This window comes from Prionailurus bengalensis, chromosome D2 (genome assembly GCF_016509475.1).
Source record: "Prionailurus bengalensis isolate Pbe53 chromosome D2, Fcat_Pben_1.1_paternal_pri, whole genome shotgun sequence".
In the NCBI taxonomy this organism is placed as follows: Eukaryota; Metazoa; Chordata; class Mammalia; order Carnivora; family Felidae; genus Prionailurus; species Prionailurus bengalensis.
In genome coordinates, this window is record NC_057351.1 from 79965683 (window position 1) to 79989605 (window position 23923).

The window sequence follows — 23923 nt, forward strand, 5'->3', positions numbered from 1 at the left end:
GCCGCTGTAACCCACAAGGCTCCCTGTGCACCATCACTCCCCAAGTGGGGAGACAGAGGCTGGAGGAAGTTGAGTGAGTGGCCCGGGGCCACACAAATGACCGCAGCCTGGCCCAACCCAGAGCCCTGTTCTTTTCACTACACTGCAGCGCTGAGGGGAAGGGACCACAGGGAGCCCGACATCGGCCCTGCCCTCCACGAGCTTAGGAGTCGTACAGGGTGGACCATCCACTCAGAAAACCATGGTGAAACCCACAGGAGTGCACCAGTCTGCAAGGACCACACAGGGTCCAACTCCTAGGCCCAGATCCCCACCACTTAGGCCACTTCTCAAAGGACACAGAGAGACATCAAAGGACAGACCCTGGGCTGAGTGTCAGCAGCTACTGGACAGGCTCAAAGGGAATTGACCAGTGAGGCCCAAAAGGAGGCTCACGAGCCAAAGATAAGCCAAATTAGGGCTAAATGTGACACTCTCATCTAGGGTGCCCTGCCACAGTTATGAGGCACGTCTAAGGGGCTGGGACCCTGTGCAGGGGACGTGGGAGGAACCGGCCAGAGGCTATTCCCACAAGGGGGCCTCAGAAGCTGGAGATGCGGGGGAGAGATTTTCCAGAAGCCCAGACCAGTTGGGACCAAACCAGGCCAGTCACCAAATGTTCAATTCCCGTCCCTCTCCGAATCCTCCTGGGCCCCGGTGCACGACAAGTCTCCATACGTGGCCCGTTCACTAAATTTGACAAATTATCACCATGAATCAATCGCCTTTGTGCAAGTAGCATTTATGTTGTTCGAAATAAGTCTTCACTGCCCATTGTCCCTGGAGCAGCCACTATTCTTTTAAACCAGTTTCGATTTGACATTTGTTAGCGGTTGAAAGATCAGTAAACTAATAATAAAGTAAAATGATCTGTTATCTGCTTTGCAAAAAGAAGAGTTATCCTCAGAACCAAGTGAAGATTTGCGTGTCATGATGTTCTGCAAAGTGACACGAGTGACAGCGGAATGGGAGCCACAACTGAAACGCCCTCCAGGCGGGGCTGGTGACATAAACGACCAGGGAGGAAGACAGAGCATGCAAACAGGACCGTTCCAGAGAATGTTAATGATGTAATTCCAAAGCTGAAACAACAGGGCAGAAAAACCGTATGGATATAGCAGGATTCCTATTTTGTCAAATATGTATGTTATCTGTGAAGATTAAGAGAAAATAAACCAAAGTGTTCACAGTCGAATGAGAGATAGCTGGCTGATTTATATGTTTTCCTTTTTGTTCTCCTGTGGTTTCTACATTCTCTATAAGGACAAATCTATTTCCAAACGTGTGGGGGATGTGGCCACCAAGCCCACTGGTGCAGGCCCGGGGTCACGGCCAGGGCCTATGATCCCAGCCTCCTCTGGGTTTGTTCCTTCGGTCTTTTAGGGAGTTCTCTTACGATAACACTGGCCACCAACTTCTCTTTGGAGACAGGGCCCTGAGGCATCAGGTGGGTCAGGAATGCGACCAACTGAGGAAGGACCCAGGGAGCCCAGCCACAGAGCAGCAGGGGCCCCAACATGGAGCCACAGTAGCCCTGCTTAAGGAACCCAAGGCTCAACACAGACTGCCTCTGTTCGAGGCCTTGGGAAACCCGTGAAATTAAAAAGAACTGATCCCATTCTCAGGGCAAACTACTTTCTATTCCATTTTAATTTCACTGCGCTGGAACTTTCCCATCTCCAGGGAAGTCATGAGAAGTAAGGGGACTTGGGAGTCAATTAAGCAGAACATTCGGTCCCTCTCATCTGACAGCACCATCCCTCCCCCATGGCCACCTCGTGATCGTGGTGCATCCTGACAGGATGTGCAGGCCTCCCCATTCCAGGCTCACCTCCTCACTGCCTCCAGAGAACTTCTCGGGGCCCATGCCTAGCATGGTCTGACCCCAGGTAGTTGCCCGTGGCCTTGCAGAAAGGAGGCAAACGTTTTAGCCTGGCATCCCAACCCCACCTCCCCAGTTCACCCTGCTCTAGACACCCTGAACTTCCTGTGACATCAGACATCAGACAAGAAGCAGGCAGAGTCGAAACCATCTTCAAGGACCCCTGAGAGAGCCCGTAAAGCACCCTCCCCCTGGTTTGTGGACACAGCCCAGAGAGTAGTTCTTACGTACCAGCTACCCTTAATAAAGCGGGAGTTTAGTGAAGCAGCCTCAGGAACGGGCACAGGGAACTTCTGTGAGAGGAGGTAGGTGCCCCAACTGCGTTCAGGGTCCCTCTCGAATCCCCGGCGGGGACCGGGTTGGATGGCTAGCGCTGGCGTGCTCCTGTTTGCCTGGGGGAACCACTCCGCTCCGTTCCAAGAGTAACCCTCTGTGACCCTAACGGTAAGATTTCCTCGTTGAAATGATTCAGACTCGGTTCTTAACTGGGTCCACCGGTCAAACGTGAGCACGATGTGTCTGCAATGAATCTACCGTCCCCCCCCCCCCCCCCAAACATCAGCTCTTTCACGCCCTTGCGCCTTGGCAAAGGCCTGGACTCTTCTCCTCCTGCCTTCATCCTTCCAGCAAGGGGCTCTTTCTAGTCCAGAAGAGCCAACTCCACATCACCTTCTCTGTAGATATGCCTTCTCCGTATTAGCCACTAGGCGCCCACAGCTCTCTGTCTGACTTTCGATCTTCCGGCCCAGACGTTGACTGAACCCTAATTATCTGTTTACGTGTCTGCTTCCACTGAGCCACAAGCTGTCAAGCACAGACCCAGCATGGCCACCCAGTGCCCGGCACGGAGCCCGGCACACCGCAGACCTCAGCCGGGGGCGGCGGGTGGAGGAAGGAACCGACAGTGTGCCGGAAAGCGGCAGAGCCGGCTGTGGGGGTTCGCTTGGCCTCAGTGGTCTTTTATCCTTGGTCAGGGAGGTACAGGCTGGGCTCCGCGTTCAACTTCCCACTTTACCGAGGCCGCAGATAGCTGCATGGGAAGCGGCCAGGAGTCTGGTTAGCGCCACGATGTCTGGGATTCTCTGGAAACGCCACGCACTGCCCAACGTGGAGCACTGCTTCCGTGCCTCAACAGCAGCCAGGGGGCTACCTGGTCTGTCTGAGGGACAGATAGCATTTTAACGGTTGCCATCTTTATCGCTTGAAGAAGTACAACGTAAGAAAAGTAAAGACAATGGAGGCTATGTTTAGCCTTGGTGTTTTCCCCCTTCACTCAAGGAACATAAAGCGATTTGCTGGGTCAGGTCATCAGACAAAAGAAACAGGAATAGAAGCCACTGTTTAATGGCAAACCGCCCTGAGCTTCTGGCCCTGACGTCACACTGTACAAAAAGGACTTCAGGAGGGCTCTGAGGACAGGACACCCGATGCCCCCGCCCCTCCACTCGGTATCACTCTGCACAAACAACTGTAACTCTTTCAAACGTGACCAGGGCCACGGACCTGGGGAGTCCACTGAGCAGGGGTCACTCGGGAGGGTGGGAAGGGTACGGACACGGGTTGGAGTCTCAGCTCTGCAGAGCTACTTCATCTCCCAGGGCCTCAGTTTCCTCATGTGTAAGATGAGGGCGACAGACAGTGATGCCCTCGCAGAGCTATTGTGAGAACCACACACTTGCCTGCAACAAGGCCCGCAAGGGCACTGCGGGCTCTGCTCCTACCGCTGAGGCTCAGCTCTCCGGCAACTGGGCACCAAGCACCGTTGGCAGTGCTGGAGTGGCAACCTGTAGACTCTATGGCAGGATTTCCTCCGTGTGGCCTGGGATCCCCCTGCAGGAGCATCCCTTGGGGTGTTACAATGCAACTCCTAGGCCCAGCCCCTCTCTCAGGAAACAATCTCTAGAGGGGAGGAGTCTGCATTTAAGCAAGCTCCTCTACGTCCGGCTTCGGCTCAGGTCACGATCTCACGGTTGGTGGGTTCGAGCCCCGCGTCGGGCTCTGTGCTGACGGCTCGGAGCCTGGAGCCGCTTCGGATTCCGTGTCTCCCTCTCTCTCGGCCCATCCCCTGCTCGCTCTGTCTGTCTCTGTCTCTCTCTCAAAAATAAATAAACATCAAAAAATTTTTAAATAAGTTCCTCAGGTTATTTTGTGGCAAAATTGCTAAGAACTGCTCCTACAGGCTACTCGGGGACCTGGGTTCTCAAACACCTTTGTCAGAGTGGCAGCCACACCCAGGAAGCTTCTAGAGGGTTGACCAGTCCAGCCTCTACAAGTCTGAATTCAGAACACCATTAAAAGTTGGTGTTCTGCTGTTTGCTTGCAGACAGGAAGTGGAACTACAGACAAGGAAAACTTTTACCCTTCAAGTACTTAGAGGGCCCTTTCCCGCAGGAGGGGGTGGGGCCCCAAGTTGCACAGCAGGTCCTGGATGGAGATGGAGAGCCGCTGGAAGAGGCCTGGGAAACCAGGGGAAGAGTCTGAGGCCTCTCACCTTCTCCCTGGGACATGCTGACGCCAGGCCTCTGGTGGATGTGGGCACAGCACAAAGGCACCAGCCACATACGCTCTATGCAGTCCTCATTATGTCAACCTTCAGCAGCATCTAAAGCTCCTCTGTGCCCTGGTTGAGCCATCTTCACAAGTTGGGGATGACTCACAGGGGAGTGTGTGTGTGTGTAAGGTAAACGCACACCAGGCTCTACCTCGAGACGGGAGGACAAACCACACAAACTTACACAAAAGCATACAAACCATCCGGTTCTCTCACTGCGACCTCCACGGGGTCTTTCAGAGCCGAGGCTTGATGTCCGAGCCTGAGGTTTCTGGAAGACTACTACCACCTCAGCCGATGCTCACACACATGGGAACAAAACCCCAGGTCCCCCAGCCCCACTCACAAGGCCCCAGTCCAACCACGCCCGGACTAAGGAGGGCAGAAGGCTGCTGGGTACGCAGATCTAGAGCTCAAAGAAAGAAAACACTCGGAGGAACACAAATAGTATTTGACCTCAAATGTTCTTGTTTCCATTTCTACCCTTGAACTTGAAGGGAAATTCCCAAGGGCCCAGATTCTTAGGGGCCTATGGCCTTCTTAGGTTCAAGAGATAGAGGAGATTTACGGCCCTGGGTATCTGTGTGCTGTGTTTTATAGGCTGCCTTATGGTGACATAACCACAGCAGAATGTGGTTTCTAGAAAAGGTTAAGCACCTGAAGCAGAGACCCAAGATATAAGATTCTTGTAGCCTCCCAGGCCTGGGTAACAGGCCTCCAGCCAGATCAAGACTGGCTGACTCATTCTTGGATTTCACACCTATCTGCTTGTGCTGACGATGCCGCTGTCTCCCCAGCCCTGTGGGTTGGGTTGTGCTAACTTAGCCTCGGGGCTGCAAGGACTCTACCCTTGATTTCGGGGTAGAAGCTCTCTTGAAGAGCCTTCAATGGGAAACTGGAGAGGTGTCCTTCTGAAGGCAGTGTTACTAAGTCCGTCCCACAAAAAGAACACAGGGGGGAGACATGCCCCAATGAGACGTGCACGGTCCCACAATGGGGTCGCTGATTTTCAAACGAACTTCTAGAGCCCCCTGCCAACCGGAGTGCCTCTTTCTCCGTGTCATCAGGATGGAGACAGATTTAATTCAAGGCTGTGTCAGGAAGAAAACGTTCTTGGGCTTTGCCTGACTGGGCCCCATCCTCTGGATGTGCCCTCTTGGGTGCGATGAATCATAAAATGTCAGCTGTATCTTGGGTTCAGGCACACTGACACAGGACACCAAGCTCCTCGGCCAAGGCATGAGGACAGGGATTAGGACAGCTGGAGAGAACACTCCAGCAGCTCCATCAAGGGAAGCAAGAAGGCTGGCCTGAGGGGCTCTAGGAGAAGCGAGGCAGCTGGTAACCTTCAGAGTGGCGACCAGGGCCCTGCCCTCCCCAGCTGGGTAGGACGGCCCATGGCGGCCACCGCAGCTTCTGGGAAGCCTCTGCTCTTACAAAAAGAGGCTTGGTGGGATCCCCAAACAAGACAGTGTAGAGGGGTAAAAACCATACCAGACTGAGCACCCGTCTGTATGGGGCAGGGAGCACTGAGACCCTGTGATGGCCCGTTCAGCTCTGACCCAGACCTCCAGCCCCACCCCTGGCCTCCAGGGGCATTCAGAAATGTGCACGGAGCCAGGATTCCCAATGGCAACAAAAACTGTGAAGGGACAGAAAGGTCACTTTTAACCATCATCTCCTTTAGATCCCCATCCTGGTTGTGGGTACATAAACAGCCTGGGACATGGGCACCTGCTTGCGATTCATCTCTAAATTGATGTGCCCGGCAAAGCTGAGAGCCATTACACAGGGGAGAACTATTCGGAGAACTCAACAAATTGCATATTAATTGTTAACTAACATCCCCCTGGGACCTTTGCTGAGGCGGAGAGAGCGCGTAAGCATACGTCCCAAGCACACAGCTCAACCATGAGGCACCACGGCATTCCCAGGCTTGCAGGTGGAGAAAACAGAGCTTCGGAAGAGCGTCACGCCTCAACCACGGACACACAGTGAGCCAACGGCAGGGTCTGCCATCCCAAGGCCGTGCTCTTGCAGTTGGGCCAGGCTGCCCCGAACTTGACCACCTTCCTACCTGGCAATGCACCGTGGTGGGTGGTGCCCAGTGAGCCTGGCAGTTGTCTTCCCCTGTCCTCTGGCACCACTGTGGGCCCCCTCCCGGCCCCAAGGCAGGCCAGCCCGGGCGAGAAGGCAGCCCGGGAGGCTCCCTTCTCACCGGTCACCGTGAACAGCTGTCATGTGCCAACCACACTTTGCACCCACTTCCAGTCTGTACTTTATTCCGGAAACACCGTCTGAAACCAATAAATGGTGCGAGGAAACATTCAAAGCACTCTGCACGGACACACCTGAAGCTATTTGAGGGAGTGAAAACTCACACGTGTACCGATGATAAATAAAAACCAATAACAAAGAAAAAACAAACTTCAGAAAAATCATACGTCTGCATAGTCATATATGGATGTGCTTTTAAAAATGAAAACAAAGCTCTCTCTAGCCGATTTTGGCTGATCGTCTGTTTCTTATGGGAGGCTCTGGTCCAATGATCGGATTCCAAATGGCTACCTCTGAGAGAGACGGAAGCAGCGGCAGAGACCAGAAACGGGCCTGAGCCACTCAGGTGCCATTACCGTTGTCCATTTCGTCTCAGTCCTCTGCCGGTGCTAGGAAATCTAAAATGCCCCACCTCCGAGTGCCGGCTTTTGCACCCGAGGTGCAATCCCACTCCGCTTCCAGCAACGAACGGTGGTGGAGTGAAAAGACCAAAAGCTATCAAATCTCAACGCGGAATCTTCCAGTCCCACGCGGCTCGGCACAGCCAACTGGTTTACCCTGTAGAAATTAACACGGAGAGTGCCCCCGGGAACAACCCTTTCATGTACAGAGTAGACTTTAACAGCCAAGTAATTAAACACAGAAGGTAAGGGCTTATAATTAAAATGCTGACAAACCTGAACCAGAGTGGCACAAGTAAGGGCTGCTATCATATTTTTACAATTCCCTTTTATACATAATGCATGATCCTTCTGCTCGTTTCTCTATGTTCTCTGCCTGTGAAATAATTTACATTAATAAATAATTTATTACCATAACTCCTAAAGTAATTATGGGTTTCCTCGCAATTTTTTTTTTTTTTTAAGCATACGAATTGTTTTGTTCTCTGTTCGTTGACTTGTATTTACACGACTTTTCCTAGTGGCCTTTTTGCAATAATTGGTATTGTGTTCGCTTTCTCACCTATTATTTGATTTCCAGGCCTCTCCTCGCCTGAGTGGTGAGGAAAAGGGAATATGTAGTGTCCATTGTCCCTACAATACAGGATTCAGTTAATGGGTGCAATTAGCCAAGGGTGGTGAATGGAGGCTGCTCTCACCCCACTTGTCCTGTTTCACCAAAAGATTAAACTGATACACGTGTGCCCCTGGGTCAGCGTGAAGAAGCATCTCCCACGGCGAACGACAGAGGACCTGGGGGGGGAGCCGTGTTGGAAGGATTCACGTAGAGCCCCTGCCTCTGCAAGCACACAGCGATCCTCTCAGGGGCGGCCGAGCCCCTTTCTCCACCCGCTGGAAGTCGTGGCCGGCAGCAAGGGCTGGCCCGCCTGCCAGGCCAGCTGACCAGCAGGCGGCCCACACCCACGAAGCTGCCACCTGACCAAGGTTTCCTGTGTGGAGAACACAATAACTGGGCACGTACACAGCTCTTCCCCACAGAAGCCGCCTCCAGAGGAAATTCCAGTTCAGCAAAGAAAGTGTCCTCGGGACGGTACGGGAGGTGAGAAGGGAAGCCACGGGGCAAAACACAGTCTCTGCTAGGAGGAGCCCTTCCGGGACCAGGCGGGGCTCACAACCTAGTAAGGAGCACGGGGCCCTGGTGCAGAGCAGGCCGGGCGGTGGCCTGGCTCCACTCTGCCCTGCTCTTCTCTCTCCCCCGCTTTGGACAAGCACAAATACCACTTCTTTGTACCAAGTTCCCAAACTTGGTGTGGGGGGGTGGGGGTGGGGGGAGCGAAAGCTGGGGAGGGGCCCATAAGCCAGCTCACAACAACATAAAGTACTTAAAAAAGAACACACACTGTTGCGAGCACTTGATCATATTAGTGAGGCATTTTATCTAAGTGGGTGCAGAGGAGGCTGAACAACTTGAAAGGGTGGTTTTTTAAGAGGAAGCAAAAAGGCCACTGCACTCCCCACCCTAATGTCCTTGCCTGGGTTTTCTTAAGAATGCTTAGGAAACTCAAACTCGCACTGGCTTCCAGCTAGGACCCTTGCATGGGGGCTCAGGAGGAGGGAAATGCCCTGAGTCACAGGGCCAAGCTGTCCCCAGCAATCACAGGAGAAGTCCACTGAGCAGGGCCAGACAGGGGGTTCGGTGATTAGAGTAACAGGACATTTTGTCTTCGCTGAGTATTGTCCAGCCCTGGAAAGGCTCAAAACCCTCTTGAGAAGTCCGGCTGGACCCAGAGTGCTATTAAAAAGCAGGCAGGCCTAAAGTGAAATCTCACTCCCTGGGATGCTCCCCTGCCACCAAGTTCACGTCGCAGGGTGAGGCCACGCCTCGATTCGCCGGTTAAAGCGGGCAGGAGCGGTCACCTGAGCTTGCAGCTGCACACAGGCACGGGAGGCCTCAGACTGCTGACACTCCACCTACACGAGTGCCCGGAAATGGGATGAGGGCGGGAGGGACTGAGCCGGCACCTCCTGTGTGCCGCTGTCCCTTTAAATCTCACCAAGAACTGCAATCTGCAAGATGAGGGGACCGAGGCTCAGGAAGATGGGCTGAATTCCCTGTTCCTCCAGACTCCACTAGACAGAACCCCCCTTCCCCCGCCCAGGGCAGGGGCAGACTTACTCTATCTCTGTGCCAAGTGCCTGACACTTAGTAGGTACTCAATAAACATCTAACAGAACACGTCCCTGAAATGTACCGTGAATGCACGCTTCAGATGGGTCAGGGTCTCCCCAAATCGAGGAGGGGTGGTCAACAGAAAGACGGGCACGCGGGAGAGAGAGCAGCCGAGGAGAAGGCCAGGAGGACTCTGGAGACCCCCCGCGCCTGGCTGCTCCTCTGCTGCCTGGCAGTGCCCTGGAACCAGCCTAGATCAGGTACGAGTGGCCTCGAAATAAAGACCCACGTCTCCACAGCCCCGTGTACTAGCCTGGCCCAGCTGACAGCTGAAATCCAGGCGGGGCTGAGGGGCTGAGCACCCAGGTGCCTCTCTCTCCTTCCTGGCAGGACAAAGGCAGGCAGTTCAACCACAGCACAACTGAGTCCAGCCCATGAAGCAGGCGGTGAGGCAAGCTTCTGAGCCATGTGGCTAAGTGACTGGGGGTTTGTTGAAAGCCGTTAACCACCAACGAGGTGCTCAATCAAGCCCCATGTGGGGGACAGGTTTCAGAAGTGTGTCACATGGGTAAACCGAGGCCAGGTGATCTCCCTGTTTCTATTTCCTCCGGGTGGCAGCATGAAGAGAGGGCTGTGGCTTATGACTGAGGGAAAAAAAAAAAAAACAAAAACAATCTTCCTTCTCCCCCAGCCTGGGTCCAGCTCTGCCAAGGGAGCTTGGTCACCTCAGTAGGCCTTGGTTTCCCCAGGTGTGAACTGAGCATCCCCACCCGCCCCACACCGAGGCTGCTGCAGAATCCCGGAGACCCTGCAAAGTCAGGAGCCTGGGGCTCCCTGTGACTCTCCACCCTCGTCACCCCACCTACGGGACGGAGCCTAAAGAAGAAAAAGAAAACCCTGTGCACAGAGTCAAAGGCTGAAGGCCTGAAGTGGTCGCCTATCTCGGAGGCTTGGTTTCTGCCTCAATGCAAACCTCACAGAAACTCATGTGGCAAGGTGTCCCCACGGGGGGCAGGAGTCACGGAGACACGGTGAAAGGAGGGATCGTGCTCGGTCATTGGGAGCACAGAAAAAAATCAATGTAATCAGTGCAGTCATCCCCTCTGCCCCCTTGTAAAAAAAAAATAGTAATTCACACTCGCACGGGCACAGGGGACTGAGACAACCTTTCTGGAAAGCAAGCCAACAATACGAAGCAAGACCCTTAAAAACGTTCCTGCCTTCTGGCCTCTCTATTCCACTCCTGGGAACTCCTAAGGAATAATCCTGAAGGCAGACAGAAGACAATGACTTCGACGCTTAGTCACTGTTAATTAATCACAACGGCCAATAAAACAGCCATGCCACCCAACAGCCAAGAAACAGTCACAACGTTAAACACATATTGATACACAATTCAGTACTTCGGCCTCCTCAAACCAGCGTGGAACCAACACACGTCATGCGATGCGGGAATGATGGTAACTGTGACTCAGTGAAACAAAGAAAAGCAAAACTTCTTCGTATCTAATTTTATGTAATCCGGTGTCCATCGTGGCTGCGTAAAAAAACTCACAGGACATAAAAACACACCAAAATATTAATAGGAGTTATCACTGGGTTTTGGGGGGCTAGGAGAGATTTTCATCTTACACTTTACACCGGGGTACGTTTTCCGAATTAAAAAAAAAAAAAAAAAATGAACGTGGTTACCTTAAAAACCAGACAGAAAACACTCAACGTTACGGTTGGAGACGACATTTGCAAAGCACGCACCAGCGCCCGTCCGCTCACTCGGCCCCGCAGCCCGGGCGCCACTCCGGCACCACTGGGGTCGGAACGGGGTGGCAGAGTCCCCACTCTGCTCCCTGTGCCCGTGTCCGTGTCCGGAAAGGGCTTCCAACGTCTCACCTGGAGGACTCAGGCCCTGGCGGAAGGACTAGAGAAGCACTCTTCACGGCCACCTTGGTTACTCACCCATAATTCCACAAGAGAAAAGTGTCGGTCCTTGACTCATCTTCTTTGGCGTGTGCTGAAAACAACCAGAAAAGCTATTCACTCTTCGCGTCATAAGAAGCACGTTTGCACATGACCCTGCACTGATCCCTTGCTAAAGTCACAGTTAAAGGGGTAACTGCCTCTTGCCAACGTCAGATTAGGGGACGGAGACAAAGTGTTACGAGAGGCAACATCGGCCTGTAATCAGACCCGGACTCCGCGTCCAAAGTCTCCAGTGAGTTATGGAGGCCCTCAAGTTAATGGCTTCAAAAACACACAAGAAAGCCCCGTGGCTTCTGACGCTCGGGGACTGGGCCGTGTGAGTGACACGGACGAGGTGTGATATACGTGGTTCCCCAAGCCGGGCTGCAGAGAGGCCTCCCCACAGCCCAGGCTGGGAGAAGAGGGCGCCTCTCGATGACAGGAAGAGCCCCCAGTGAGGAGCACAGGCCCATCTGTCACCCTCGGCTCCTAACCTCCACCCCCCCTCCCCACCCCGAGACACCAGAAGAACAGCTCTTCCTCCTCTACACAGAAGCATCAGGTAAACCTCAGGAGGGTGGCCCTTCGCCGTGCAAGCTGCTTTGCCGCAACAAGTAGGCCCCCCCCACCCCGGGCACCCTCTCTGAACTGAAACAGAAACTCGAAGGTGTTATTTGGTCACAGCAAAGAGCTATGCCTTTCAGACTCCTTGGCACGGTATTCCGACGGCTTCCCTTTCCACTGGGAGCATCGTGCGTCTCCCCTCACACCGCACACCCACCCTCAACAAAATGCTACGGCCGCTAGGAGAGAAACGGGCCACTGGGGCCTCCACGAGAACCCCAAGACGGGACACTGCTCCGCGGCTACACGGTAACCTGAGCACGGAACGTTCCGGGCTCCCCTGTGCCGGCTGCGGCGGGGGTCAGGCGGCCTATTCTGACCTCTGGTGAGGAGGAGACCGTGCCCACCGGGGCCCGAGAAAGAAGGCCCCGCCTCAAGCATTCTTACGACTCCTTCCCTCCTCCTTCCAGTCACCCACTCGTAAGTACTGGAAATTATTCACACGCAGGCTGCACGACGGGACTGACCACGTGACGGGGAAAGAAGCTCTCGGCCCCAGAGGAGTCGGCCCGTCCAAGAGAACTCCATCTTCTGGGAGGAGCCCCAAACAACAGGGACACGCAGGCTTCCAGGCTGAGAAGAGGGCGGGAATCCAGGCCCTGGTGCCTTAAGGGCCACAAGGCTGTGAGAGGGAGCTGACTAGGAAAGACCTGGCCCCACCCAGATAAAGGGGCGCCAAGTACCTGTCCCCAGCTCCCCAGTTCAGAGCCCTCGGTGCTCAGTCAGCTACGTGTTCATCCATCCAGGTCACTAAGGGGCCATCCCGGCCAGCCTGGGACACAGAGGTGAAGGACGCCCGCCCTGGTCCTCAGGAAGCTCACGTTTCGTGGAGGACAGAGTCACACAGACGAAACATCGCACGGCAGGGAGCGTGGGAGCGGAGGGGAGAGGACCCAGGCCAAGGGTGCCGGGGTGCGCGAGAACACCGGAGCCGGTGCTCAAGGACCAGAAGGCTGCAAGAAGCAAAGGGGGCGGGGCAGGGCTTCTCCGGTGCCCACTCCTCGGTTGAGAACAAGAATCCTATTTTCAGGACGGGTTGCCCTCCTGGATCCCACAGTGACTTTAACCACCCAGTCTACGGCCAACCAGGAAACAGCTGGAAAAAGTCAGATGGCCGTGTCTGCCTGTCTTCCAAATGACTTGGCTCCCACAGCAGGACGCGCGCTGAAAACCCACACCGAAGTCACCCAAGGGGAGTGGGTGACAAAGACCCAAGAGCCCGGCCTCTGGGCAGTGCCGTCCCCGACACCCAAGCGTGCAGCCCATGGACACCAGGCAGGCTCCGCTCCCGGGGGGGAGGGTTCACAGAGGGAAGTCGGGCTTGGCTGTGCCAGGGGCCTCGCCTGCCGGGGGGAGAAAACTCCAACGCTACAGGGGCACCCTGGCACAAAGCAAACACCTGCTGGGGAACCACAGCCCCCGCCCCGTGGCCGGGTTGGGGAGGCAGGTGGCAAAGCGAGCCGGGCGGGCGGCGCACAGAAAACCAAACTGGGATGGGGCCGGGGAAGGCAGAAGAGAGCAAGGACCCTCGAGCAGCCCGCCTGCTGCATTGCCGCACAGATGCCACTGAGGACGGCTTGGGGTTTCCAGACGACAGGAAGCGACCCGGTGAGCCAGCCCGCTGACCTGTCAGCGGAGCACGGCTCACGGGGCTTTTCCTTCCACTCGGCCGGCGTGGGCAGCCCACAGACGCAGAGGGAAACCACTGCGCCAGCACACGGGGGCTCCCGGGCCCTCGCTCACCCGTTCATTCGCTCAGCAAGGATTCATCCCCGTTGGCTACGGCCGCTCATTGGCCAGGCCGGGGAGCACACACGTGGAACGGGAGCGTGGAACCGCCACCACTGCCCTCCGCTGTTAGACCGAACCAGCCTCCTAACCCGTCCCCAGCCTGGGCCGTGGGCCCATCGTCCGCTCTCCACCCAGAACCCACAGAGGCCAGGCGATGCTGCTCCTCTGCTTACAGACCTCCAATGACTTCTCACGGCAACCAGAGTGAAACCCGCCACCCCTCTCCCTGCAGCCACCAGGCCCACACGAGCCAAGGCCGTGGGACACTGGCCCTCCCAATGCCACCTCGAGTCTTTCCACGACAGGCTCCCCGCCTCACTCCTGCCGCACGGCCTCCTCGGCCACCCTCCCTGACCGCCCCAGGCAAAGGGCACCCTCCCCACCCGTGCTTTTCTCCACAAGGCCTTGCAGGCAGTACGGACACTCGGCAAAGGCTCCTCGCGGGGCACAGGGCACAGGGGGGCAGCGATCGGTCGCACCCAGATCTCACACCACTTGAAGGAACATCGCCACGTCCCCTGTTCTCAGCGAGCCCCACTCCTGCTCGCTCACCGAGTGCGTGAAAATGCACGACCTGGTAATGCGGCCCCCCCTTCTTCTGCTTCCGGCACCCCACTTTTACACTGGGACCCCTCCCTCCACACAGCAGTGTCTCGGTGGGACTGTGTCTCCATCTCCCCTGACACGGGACGGGCACAGGACGCGGGTGCGGCCTTCTCTGCTCTGCGGCCCGGCTCCTGGACTGAGCCAGCGCTGGGAGTCGGCAGGGAGGCCCTGAGCCTGCCATGAGCACCTGCTTCCAAAAGCCTCCGAGCCGCCCTGTCCCTGCCCTCTCTGGGACCTCATTCACCGCTCTCCCGACAGCTTCCCGGGACGTCAGGCCCAGGCATACCCTGACCAGGCTCAGGTTTCCCTGAGCCCAACACCAAGCTCCCGTCTGGGCTCCAGGTGGCCAGAGCCGATTTATCCCAAGTACACCTGGTACGTGATGAAATTCCTGCTGGTATATGCCACTCTGCAGCCAGCCTTCCCACTCCGTCAAACCCTCTGCACCACTGCAGGAAGGATGGGCCAGCCACTCACCATGTGGTGAGGCCCGCCGGGCCCTGGGGACTCCTAGCCTCAAGGTCCATACGACACTCAGTGTGCACACTGAAGCCAAGGCCTTGGCTGGTGTTTGCAGAAGATACTCTATTTCTCCGTGACGCCTCTAACTCCTAAGCCTACCCCAGGGCAGGGCCTGGTCTCTGTGATATTCCTTGGGTCACAAGACAAGGTTTTGGCACCAGATCCTCCGCAGAGAAGGCAAAAGCTGGAAATCGAACTGGGGCTTCAGGGGCCCATCTGAATAAAAAGACAATTCAGGTCTTTACTTAATGAGGAACTTGCTCAGACAGAAAATGGCAGAGCTCATCTCTGGCCATAATCCTGCTTCCTCAGAACGTTCTTCTGCAGAGTAGTGACTAAAGCAATCACATCACTCCTTCCCCATGACAGTGTGATGGGGAACCACAACGTGACACAGTCGGGCTCACACCCACGCACTTGAGCAGGACAAGCAGGGCACCCCAGCCTGCTGAAAGGAACACAGTGAGACCGTGGCTGTGGGAAGAAGACGGAGCCACGCCTGACAAGGAAAAAAGACGCCAAAGAGGGACGAGTGCCCCTGTGTGGACGCTCTCAAAGATGCCAACACAGACGGAGTGGTGACCCTGCCCCCCCCCCCCAGGCGTCAGGGTTGGCCAAGGCGTGGGTAGTGGCTAAGGGTAGGTGGGAGAAAGGCACCGGACTGCCGCGGACCGCACGTGCACCCCTGGGTTCTAACTCGGGCCAGCCTGGGGCCTGCCAGCGATCCCGGCTGGGGCTGCTGCGCCCAGTGCCGACTCAGGGTGGCTGTGGGTATGAAGGCTCTCCGTGCCCAGGCAGCTGCGTGCAAGGCCTGGACGGCCAGGCTCTTCCCAAGAGGCAAATCACAGCCTCGGCATCCTGATCCGACAAGAACAAAGGCAAGTACTTGCTCCCAAAACCAGTGTCGGCTCTTGTGGGAAACACCTCGAGGCTGGGGAAACAGAGGCAGCCACTCTCCACCCTCTACCCTGGGACAGTCTCCAGACTCGAGAGAGAGGGTTGTCGCTGGCCGGGGGGGGCGGGGGGGGGGGGGGGGGAGGCAGGCCGGGCCAGGGAAGATGGTCACTCGGGCCCGGGAGAACGGGCCATGGCCTGAGTGTGGGCGTGCAGGGAGGGGCCGGAGAACGCCGCTCCCGAGGTCAACCGTCCGGGCTGCCTTCCAGCAGCAGTAGCTAATGTTAGAACACAAGGAGGAAGAGCCCACTCTGCAGAGGAAAGCGACCAGCAGAGTGGGGGAAAGGGGAAGCGAGCACAGTCCTCACTGCTGTGCAGTGTGCAAGCCGGACCGGGGCTGGGGCCGGGCGGGGCCCTCAGCCCTCTCTCCCCAGGGCCAGGCAGCTGAGCACTCCTCGGCCCTTTTTTCTGTTTTCCTGCATCTCTCTCGGGAACAAGGCCAGTCACTTGTCCCCCGCATTTCGTTTTTAGAAAAAGAACAAGAGACCTCAGAGGGCAGGGAGGGAGGGTCTACAGGCCAACTTGCCCCGTGTCACCAAGGTCGCTGGGTGGCCCCCAGGTGACTTTCACCCACAGTTTCAGACTTTCTCTCTCTCACTGCTGTGTGTCCGGGGCCTGCTCCCCTAATTCCAAAGTGGCCGGTGACTCATGTTTTCTTTTTTAATCTGAAGCCCCCCCCACCCCACCCCCCCCCCACCCCGCCCCCTGCTTTCTGTTATCTTCTTAGCCTGCTTAGAAAACAAAGGAGAAACACTTTTCCATGTTCCCGTTGTTATCTTGATGGTATTTACAGGAGGCTGGTGTTGCCAGTTTAGGAAGCCGAAGCAAAGCCCCCGTCTGCTTCCTCCCAGCACCGCCGGCCGGGGGAGAGAGCACACTCGACCATCACCGTACTCTCTCTTCCGTCTCACGGACGTCAACACCAGGCCGAGGCGACGTGGGGTCCTCCTTCGGTTGCTGGCTGTGCAGGCCTGGACTTCAAGTCCGCTTCCCTCAACCTTCCTTTGCTTTCCTGAGAAGATGAGTCTCCCTTCCCAGGCTAGGGCTGGGAGGCCACGCTCTTGCTGGCAGGCACTCAGGCCCTGCCTCCTCGAAGAGCAGCTCAGCTGACCTGGGGCCCACGTGCCCCGGGACCAGCTCCACAGCCAGCCCCAGCCAGGCCGGCCCTGAGACGGGACCAAGTTCAGCAGCAGCTGCTGAGGCCAGCAGCACAGCTGGAACCGGGCAGGGACCCTCCCTGGGGACCTCCAGATGGCCCTCACCCCGGAGGTCGTTCCTTTTTGGTCAGAGCTACTCCAGATGTGTTCTTCAGATTTCGGCAGGAAAACACCCCACCCCCACCCCCACCAGCAGAAAGCAGAGCAGCTCGTACCCGCACCTCGGCTGTGAACCTGAGCAGCAGCCAGAGAGGAACCAGAGCAAACCCGAGCTGAGCAGCAGCTGGGGTGCAGGAACCCACATTCACTCACTCTACAAATGTCCCTGAGCACCGCCCAGGCCCTGGTCTCAGGCACTGGGTACTCAGCAACAAGCAAAAGAAACAAAATTCCTTGCCTTCATGAAGCTCACGTTTCAGCGAAGTCTTTCAACAAACGAGATCGAAATGCGGGATAGGCAGTCTGAGGGAAGACAGACAGGGAGAGGGGCAGCAAGCATGGGAGAGGGGGTGAAGGTGGCAGAGTTCAATGTTAGGTTAAGTGAGCAAAAAAGAAAGGGAGGGAGGGAAGGAGCCCTGCTAAGCGGCAGTGTTCTGGGCCACACAGGAAGTGCAAAGGCCCTGAGGCAGGCTCCTGCTTGACATGTTGAGCGAAGAGGCCAGTGTGGCTTGAGCAGAGTGGAGGGAGCAGAGGGAGAGCAGAGAAAAAGCAGCATGGTCACGGAAAGCCAGAGGACATGGGCCTCGTGCCTCCCGGCCAGGTCTTTGGCATTTGCTCAACCTGAGGTGGGAAGCCCGTGGAAGGCTGGAGCAGGGGAGGGATGCATCTGCCTTGTAGTCCCTGTGGCTGCTGGGTGCATAACAGGCTAACAAGCCAGAAGCAAATCTGTTATAACAAACTTCCAGACAAGAGAGGACGGCAGGTGGGACCAGAGTGGCGGCAGTGGGGATGGCGAGAGAGAATCTAGTTAGAGATACTCAATGCAAAGTGGAAAGGAAGCCGTGATGGGCGGAGAGACCCGGCCCACCTTCGCTTGCGGAATGCTTCCTGTCCAGTGCCCGGCACACCCACGGCGGGCCGTAAAGGCCTCGGGTCTCGGCAGCCTTCCCACACTCCTTCAAGGGCTGGAGACCCGGTCTGTCCTGTCCGCTCTTGGCCTGGCTGTCGGTGCGAGCCTGGGGAGGGAGCCCACGAGGGTGCCAGGGTGGGCTCACAAGAGGGGCTGTGAAGGGCACCTGGAGGGGGTGCCTGCTGACCACAGAAGCGCCAGCGTGCTGGGGATGTAGCCATCTGCAAAACTCCTCCCCGAGTGTATTCATGCCGGGGCGGGACCTCTTCTCGGCCCCTCTGCAGGGAAGCGGCCCCGCTCACTTCTGAGGAGCTGGGGCTGGAAGGGGGTTAGGAGGCTACTCTGTTCTCAGTTGGAGAAGGCCGGGCCGTCTGCCTCTCTGGCCCAGCCCATCAGGCCGCTTGGTCAGAGGACAACTTGGGCAGAAGGCGGCGGAGAGCGGCTGTCACCACAGCCCACCATCTTGGCCGCCAGACCGCGCCTTCTTTCCCCCTCCTCTCCCACCCCTGACATTCCCCAGGCGGCCGCCACCTCCCTTCCGGAAACCCCCTCCCCTCCCCGGGTGGAGACCAGAAGGAGCTGCAGGGACGGCAGAACCACGCTTGGTCCTATTTAGCAGGGCGCTGGCCGGACCTCGCCAGCTACTTCCTGAAAGTACTTGGCCAGGCTCTGGGTGACTGTGCCCACTGCCCTGGCCTGCAGCATCTCCCAGAGTTCTGCTCCCGGGCACTCTGGATTCGGTCTGCTAAGCCTGCATGTTCGGTCCACAGCCCCAGCTGGACACCAGGCCTCAAGAAAGGTCATCTGAGATAGGAGGCCCACTGAGTCCTTACCAGCTCAGGGTTGAAGGTCCTGCATGCTATGGAGTCAGCTCCCTGGTTGTCGAGGCTTTTACTCAGGATCATCACCATGGTAAGGACCTCAGGCACTGGGCTCCATCCCAGGGTGGGCACGAGCCATCTTCGGTTGGGCAGACTTGGGCAGAGGGTGACCTCCTGGGCACCTCCCAGGTGACTGGCATCAGCAGTAACAGCTCCCCATCGGCCGCTTGCCCTCAGGCTGGGGCTCTTCCAGGAAATGGCCAAGTGCAGTCAACTCCTTGGAAAGACAACAGAAAGGCAAAGGGATTCAGGTCTTGGGAAGACCCGGGCCCTGAGAGAGCTGCCCACGCCCCCGCCTACCCCATGCCGGGACCCCGCTTGGAATGGAACTGCCTCCCTGCCGAAGGAGAGGCATTTTGGCCACAAAGTCCGGAATCACCTTCTCAGAGTCCCCACCCCACCTCATGCCAGCCTTGAGGCGTCCCTAAAGCCAACGCACTGGTGGGTCCAGCAACGTGTCTCAGTTTAGCCACATGGCACCTTTACGACCTATCTCAGGGTCTGGGTCAGTCACAATCTGCTGTCCCCCAGACTCTGCTCAAGTCACGCGACACCTTCCACCCAGCTGGCTTTACAGACAGCTTCGGTATATGCCCAAGGCTGAGGGTCAGGTACAGACCAGCCCCACAGTCAAAACTGAAGGGGTCAGCCCTCAGGCAGCCTCAGTCAGCAAGGAGGCTACTACCCTCCTCCCGGTTATGAACAGAAGCTACTGGAAGAATCTGGAGGGTTTGTTTATTTGGAGAACTTATTTTTCTTACTTACTTACTTATTTATTTTGAGAGAGAGAGAGAGGCAGAGAGAGAGGAAGAGAAAGAGAATCCCAAGCAGGCTGCAAGCAGTCATGGCAGACCCCAACGCGGGGCTCTGACTCACAAACGGGGAGATCATGACCTGAGCCAAAATCGAAGAGTCAGGCACCCTGGCCACTGAAAGGCACATATCTAGGGGCACCTGGGTGGCTCAGTCTGTTAAGCGTCCGACTCTTTGCTTTTGGCCCAGGTCATGATCTCACGGTTCGTGAGTTGGAGCCCCATGTGGGGCTCTGCACTAACAGGACAGAGCCTGCTTGAGATTTTCTCTCCCTCTCTCTCTCTCTCTCTCTCTCTCTCTCTGCCCACCCCCCCCCCACTCACGCTCTTTCTCTGTCTCTCAAAATAAATAAACTTAAAAAAAAAATTTTAAAGGCGCACTATTTCTCATCCCTAGAAGGACATCTCAACAACGACACATTTGCAATACTGGGGACCTTTGTAGCCTGAGACCTCTCAGGCCGCCATGCCACACGGCCCACCAGGACCTCCTCCCGCGTCGCCCCCCAAACAAATGCTGAAAGAACACAACCCTTGGCTCAGGTTTGAAAACGCGCTCCTTACAAATCAGTTTCTCTGATCCTGTTTCGCCATCCCACCCTCCTGTGGTTACACCGTCAAAGGAAGTCACATCAGATGCAAGGAACCCGAAGACCACCATCACAAAGTAAAAAAAATCATGACGATAATAGTAGAAAAGGCCAGCTCCTAATCTGGAATTAAAAACAAACTGCTCGGTGCAGGAAAATGTTTTAGAATCTGTTGCTCTGTGTAAAAATTAATTGCACCCTGGTATTTACTTGCTATCCAGATTGTAAATCATATTTTCCTGTTTACTTCGATTAGACTTTACAGTGGGTGTTATTGAAATTGCTCAATTACGGGCCAGCTGGCAAGCACAGGAAAATTACCTTCTACTGTTCTTCGAAAACAAGGTTCATCCAAAGTGCAAAAGCAAGGAAGGGGGGGGGGGGAATCAATACATTTTCAAAGGACTGGCTGTTCAGGAAGAGGCCTGGTGGAGGGTAGGCTCCCAGGTCGCACCGGGTGACCCGATGAGCACTTCAACACCACATCGGCCTAGAAGCAACACATTCTGACCAAGAGTGAGCTGCTCAAGGAAAGAATTTCAGACCACTCCTCCAAGCTCCGGCCAGAAAGCTGAGCCAGAAATGCCCGCCAGCCCCCTGGATGCTTGGCTGGGGAGCGGGGCTGGGAGGCGGGGTGCCACGGACTCTCCCTTCAAAGGGACCCTTTGTGCCGCCTCCATGGCGGAGTCGAGGCCCGCCGGCGGCCATCTTCTTTCTGGGTACGACCTCATGCAGTTCTGGGGCAGCCAGCCATTGGCCCAAGGCCCAGAGGTAACCTGCCCTGGAACCACCTCGCCCCCGCCTCTCACTTCCGTCTTCCCTAAAAGGCGGGCGGGCTCGGAAGGTACCAGCTCACGTCCTCCTCGGTCAAGGACACCTGGGGCGGAATCCCAGCTCCTGAAATGCACCGTCTGAGTGACCTTTACCAAGTTCAGTCTCTTTCTCTCTCCATAAAATACGGACGACAGTGCCTGCCTCAGAAGACTGCTGTACCATCTGACAACAGAGCTCAAACCCTTTGCTCAGTGAGAAGTCCTAGCTCATGTGCTCCTGTGAGGAAGCGCTCGATGAACGGCAGCTACCGTCACGACTTTCGTCGGGGAGGCTGCGGGGCCCGATCCTTTCTCGGCCACGGACGCCCGAGCAGCGAGCTGTCCTCTCGGACTTTTTTAAAGAGAAAGTCCGTTAAATTGTTTTAAGGCCAAATTCGATCAGGATGGCACTGGTCATATGGTGGCCCATCTCTCTGGTGAAACAGTAGGCGGTCATTAAGAATGATGCTGTGGGACTCCATTGCCATGGAAACACATTAGGCCACCGGGATGCCGCCGACAGGCACCAAACACGAAGCGGGACCGAGGCAGCGGTGCGGGCGTCCCTGCTCTTGCGGCTCTGCCCCCGCTGGAGCCCCGACGAGAGGCGGGACTCACGGCGGCAGCACGAGGGGCGAATACCAGAGCCCCACATGCTTCTGGAAACGGATGGTCGGCACACACGGCAGGCGCCCAGTGGAGAAGGGAAGTCGAGCGCGATGCCTGTCCTCGAGGGTCACGGAGAGTTCCGCGAACGCAGACACTAATCTAACTAAGGCAGGCAGGGGTAGGGGGCACCGGAGCGCAGTGGTCAACCGCCCCCCACCCCCGCACGTGTGCCGACAGCATGCAGCATGACCCGGAAGAGCCCAGGAGTGGGGACAGCCAAGAAGCCACCACCCGGGGACTGTTCACGCACATCGCGGTGGAGCCACGTGAAGGACCGCCGTGCCGCTTTAGCCACGGATGGAACGAGGCACCTCTGATGGTACAGATGTGAAACCCTCCCCAAGACACCCCGTGAGATGAACGGAGAGAGGAGAACGGCGCAGTCCCCAAAGCACGGCCGCCTTATGGAAGGGCCCGCAGTTCCAGAGTACGAGGCGCTTTGGTCGTGCGGCCTTGCGTGCTCCTTAAATCCTTCATCCAGGGCATAGGACACTTTTTTGGTTAAAGAGAAAATAGGCAAGATTTCACCAGGAAGGAAAGGCACACTAGCGGAAGTAAGACCGTAAGCAAAGCACAGTGGCCTGCCCCGTGCACGGGACGCGGTGAGCACACTGGTGGCAGGAGCACAGGGTGTGTGGCAAGGAGAGGCGGCCGCCAGAACAAGGAGCTGGGACGGCCACTTCAAGCCAGAAGAGCTCTGCATGCCCACTGAACACAGACTTTTTTTCTTTTTTTTCAATGTTTTTTTCAGAGAGAGAGAGAGTGCACGCAAGGAGGGGAGGAGTAGAGAGAGAGGGAGACACAGAATCAGAAGCAGGCTCCAGGCGCCGAGCTGTCAGCACAGAGCCCGACGCGGGGCTCGAACTCACGGACCGCGAGATCGTGACCCGAGCTGAAGTCGGTCGCTTAACCAAATGAGCCACCCAGCCGCCCCATGAACGCAGACTTTATCATGTGGCCACAGGGGGCTCCCCAAGGGGCTCGTCTGCTTTGATCTGTTGAAAAAGAGTGATTTTTTTTTTTCTGGGCCCTTTGCAACACCTAGCACAGTGCCCCGAATACAGTAAGAGCTCAAACACATTTTGAAAGAGACTAAATTGTAGCAACATCTGAAAGGATCCAGGCACATTCTTAGACTTTGTGAGGCAAATCCAGACCAGCAGAGCCTGGCACAATCTGGAATTCCCTGGGATTCCTTTGATCCCTGGCATGGGCCTGGCCAAGTTCACTGGGGAATGCCAGTGCCCGTCCAGAGACTCACAGCCCAGTCTGAGAACGGGGCCAGGGGCTTCTCAGGGAAAAGCTGGGGGCGGGGGAGAGGGGGGGCGGTTGAGGCTCAGCCTTCGAAGGGACAACTGGTAAACTGGTAGTGTGGCTCTGCCCAAGGCAGAAGGGGGTGCCTCAGAGTCACAAGTGGCACGGTAAAGGCCTCCTGGAGGCCACCTCTGGGGCACAGCCCCTGCTCTGGCCTGGCGGGTTTTCTTTTAACCCATATTAAGAACAGCTTCTAGGGGCACCTGGGTGGCTCAGTCGGTTAAAGGTCCGATTCTTGATTTCAGCTCAGGTCATGATTCCAGGGTCATGAGCACGGAGCCTGCTTAAGATTCTCTCTCTCCCCACCCCACCCCACCCACCCCTATCTGTCCCTCTCCCACGCTCACGTTCTCTCAAAAGCAAAGAACAAAAAAACAGCTTCTATCTATTGAGAGCCTACTGCGTCCCAAGCACTTTATACACGTCAGCTATACAACAGGCTCACTTTACCCCCATTTTGCAGATGGATAAAGCTCACCAAGGCGGAGAGGCTGATCTTGCATCTGAACCCAAGTGGCCCAGCTCCCAGGCATACGCTTCCCACCGATGTCCACCTGCAACATGGCCCCACTCCTCAGCTGCCCCCCCATCCCAAGTGCATCCTTCAAAAGCCCACTCAAGCAACTACCATAGACCCCAGCAAGTGGTCTCCTTGGCATTTATCCCAGAGGCACGCAAACTTACGTTCACACAAAAACTTGCACATGACTGTTCACAGCAGCTATATTCCTGACAGCCCAGACCAAGAAACAACCCAGATGTCCTTCAAGGGGCGAATGGAGAAACACACTGTGACACAGGCACAACGGGGAATACTACTCAGCGTTAAAAAGGAATGGACTG

The 23923-nt window shown here is 56.4% G+C and overlaps 2 protein-coding genes across 2 annotated transcripts in view; both read right to left on the bottom strand.

Moving 5' to 3' along the window:
- Window positions 1-18943, bottom strand: part of FAM53B (family with sequence similarity 53 member B) — a 75273-nt gene extending 56330 nt beyond the window's left edge. The window contains exons 1-2 of the mRNA XM_043597801.1: window positions 18836-18943; window positions 11277-11331 (exon numbers count right to left, since the gene is read on the bottom strand). Of these exons, the coding sequence (XP_043453736.1) occupies window positions 11277-11331; window positions 18836-18913 (133 nt within the window). The 5' untranslated portion in view covers window positions 18914-18943. The remainder of the gene's footprint in view (window positions 1-11276; window positions 11332-18835) is intronic.
- The window catches only part of EEF1AKMT2 (EEF1A lysine methyltransferase 2), a 90986-nt gene that overhangs the window by 1601 nt on the left and 65462 nt on the right, over window positions 1-23923 (bottom strand). The window contains exon 6 of the transcript XR_006299871.1: window positions 18836-19101. The gene's annotated coding sequence lies outside the window, so the exon portion shown is untranslated. The remainder of the gene's footprint in view (window positions 1-18835; window positions 19102-23923) is intronic.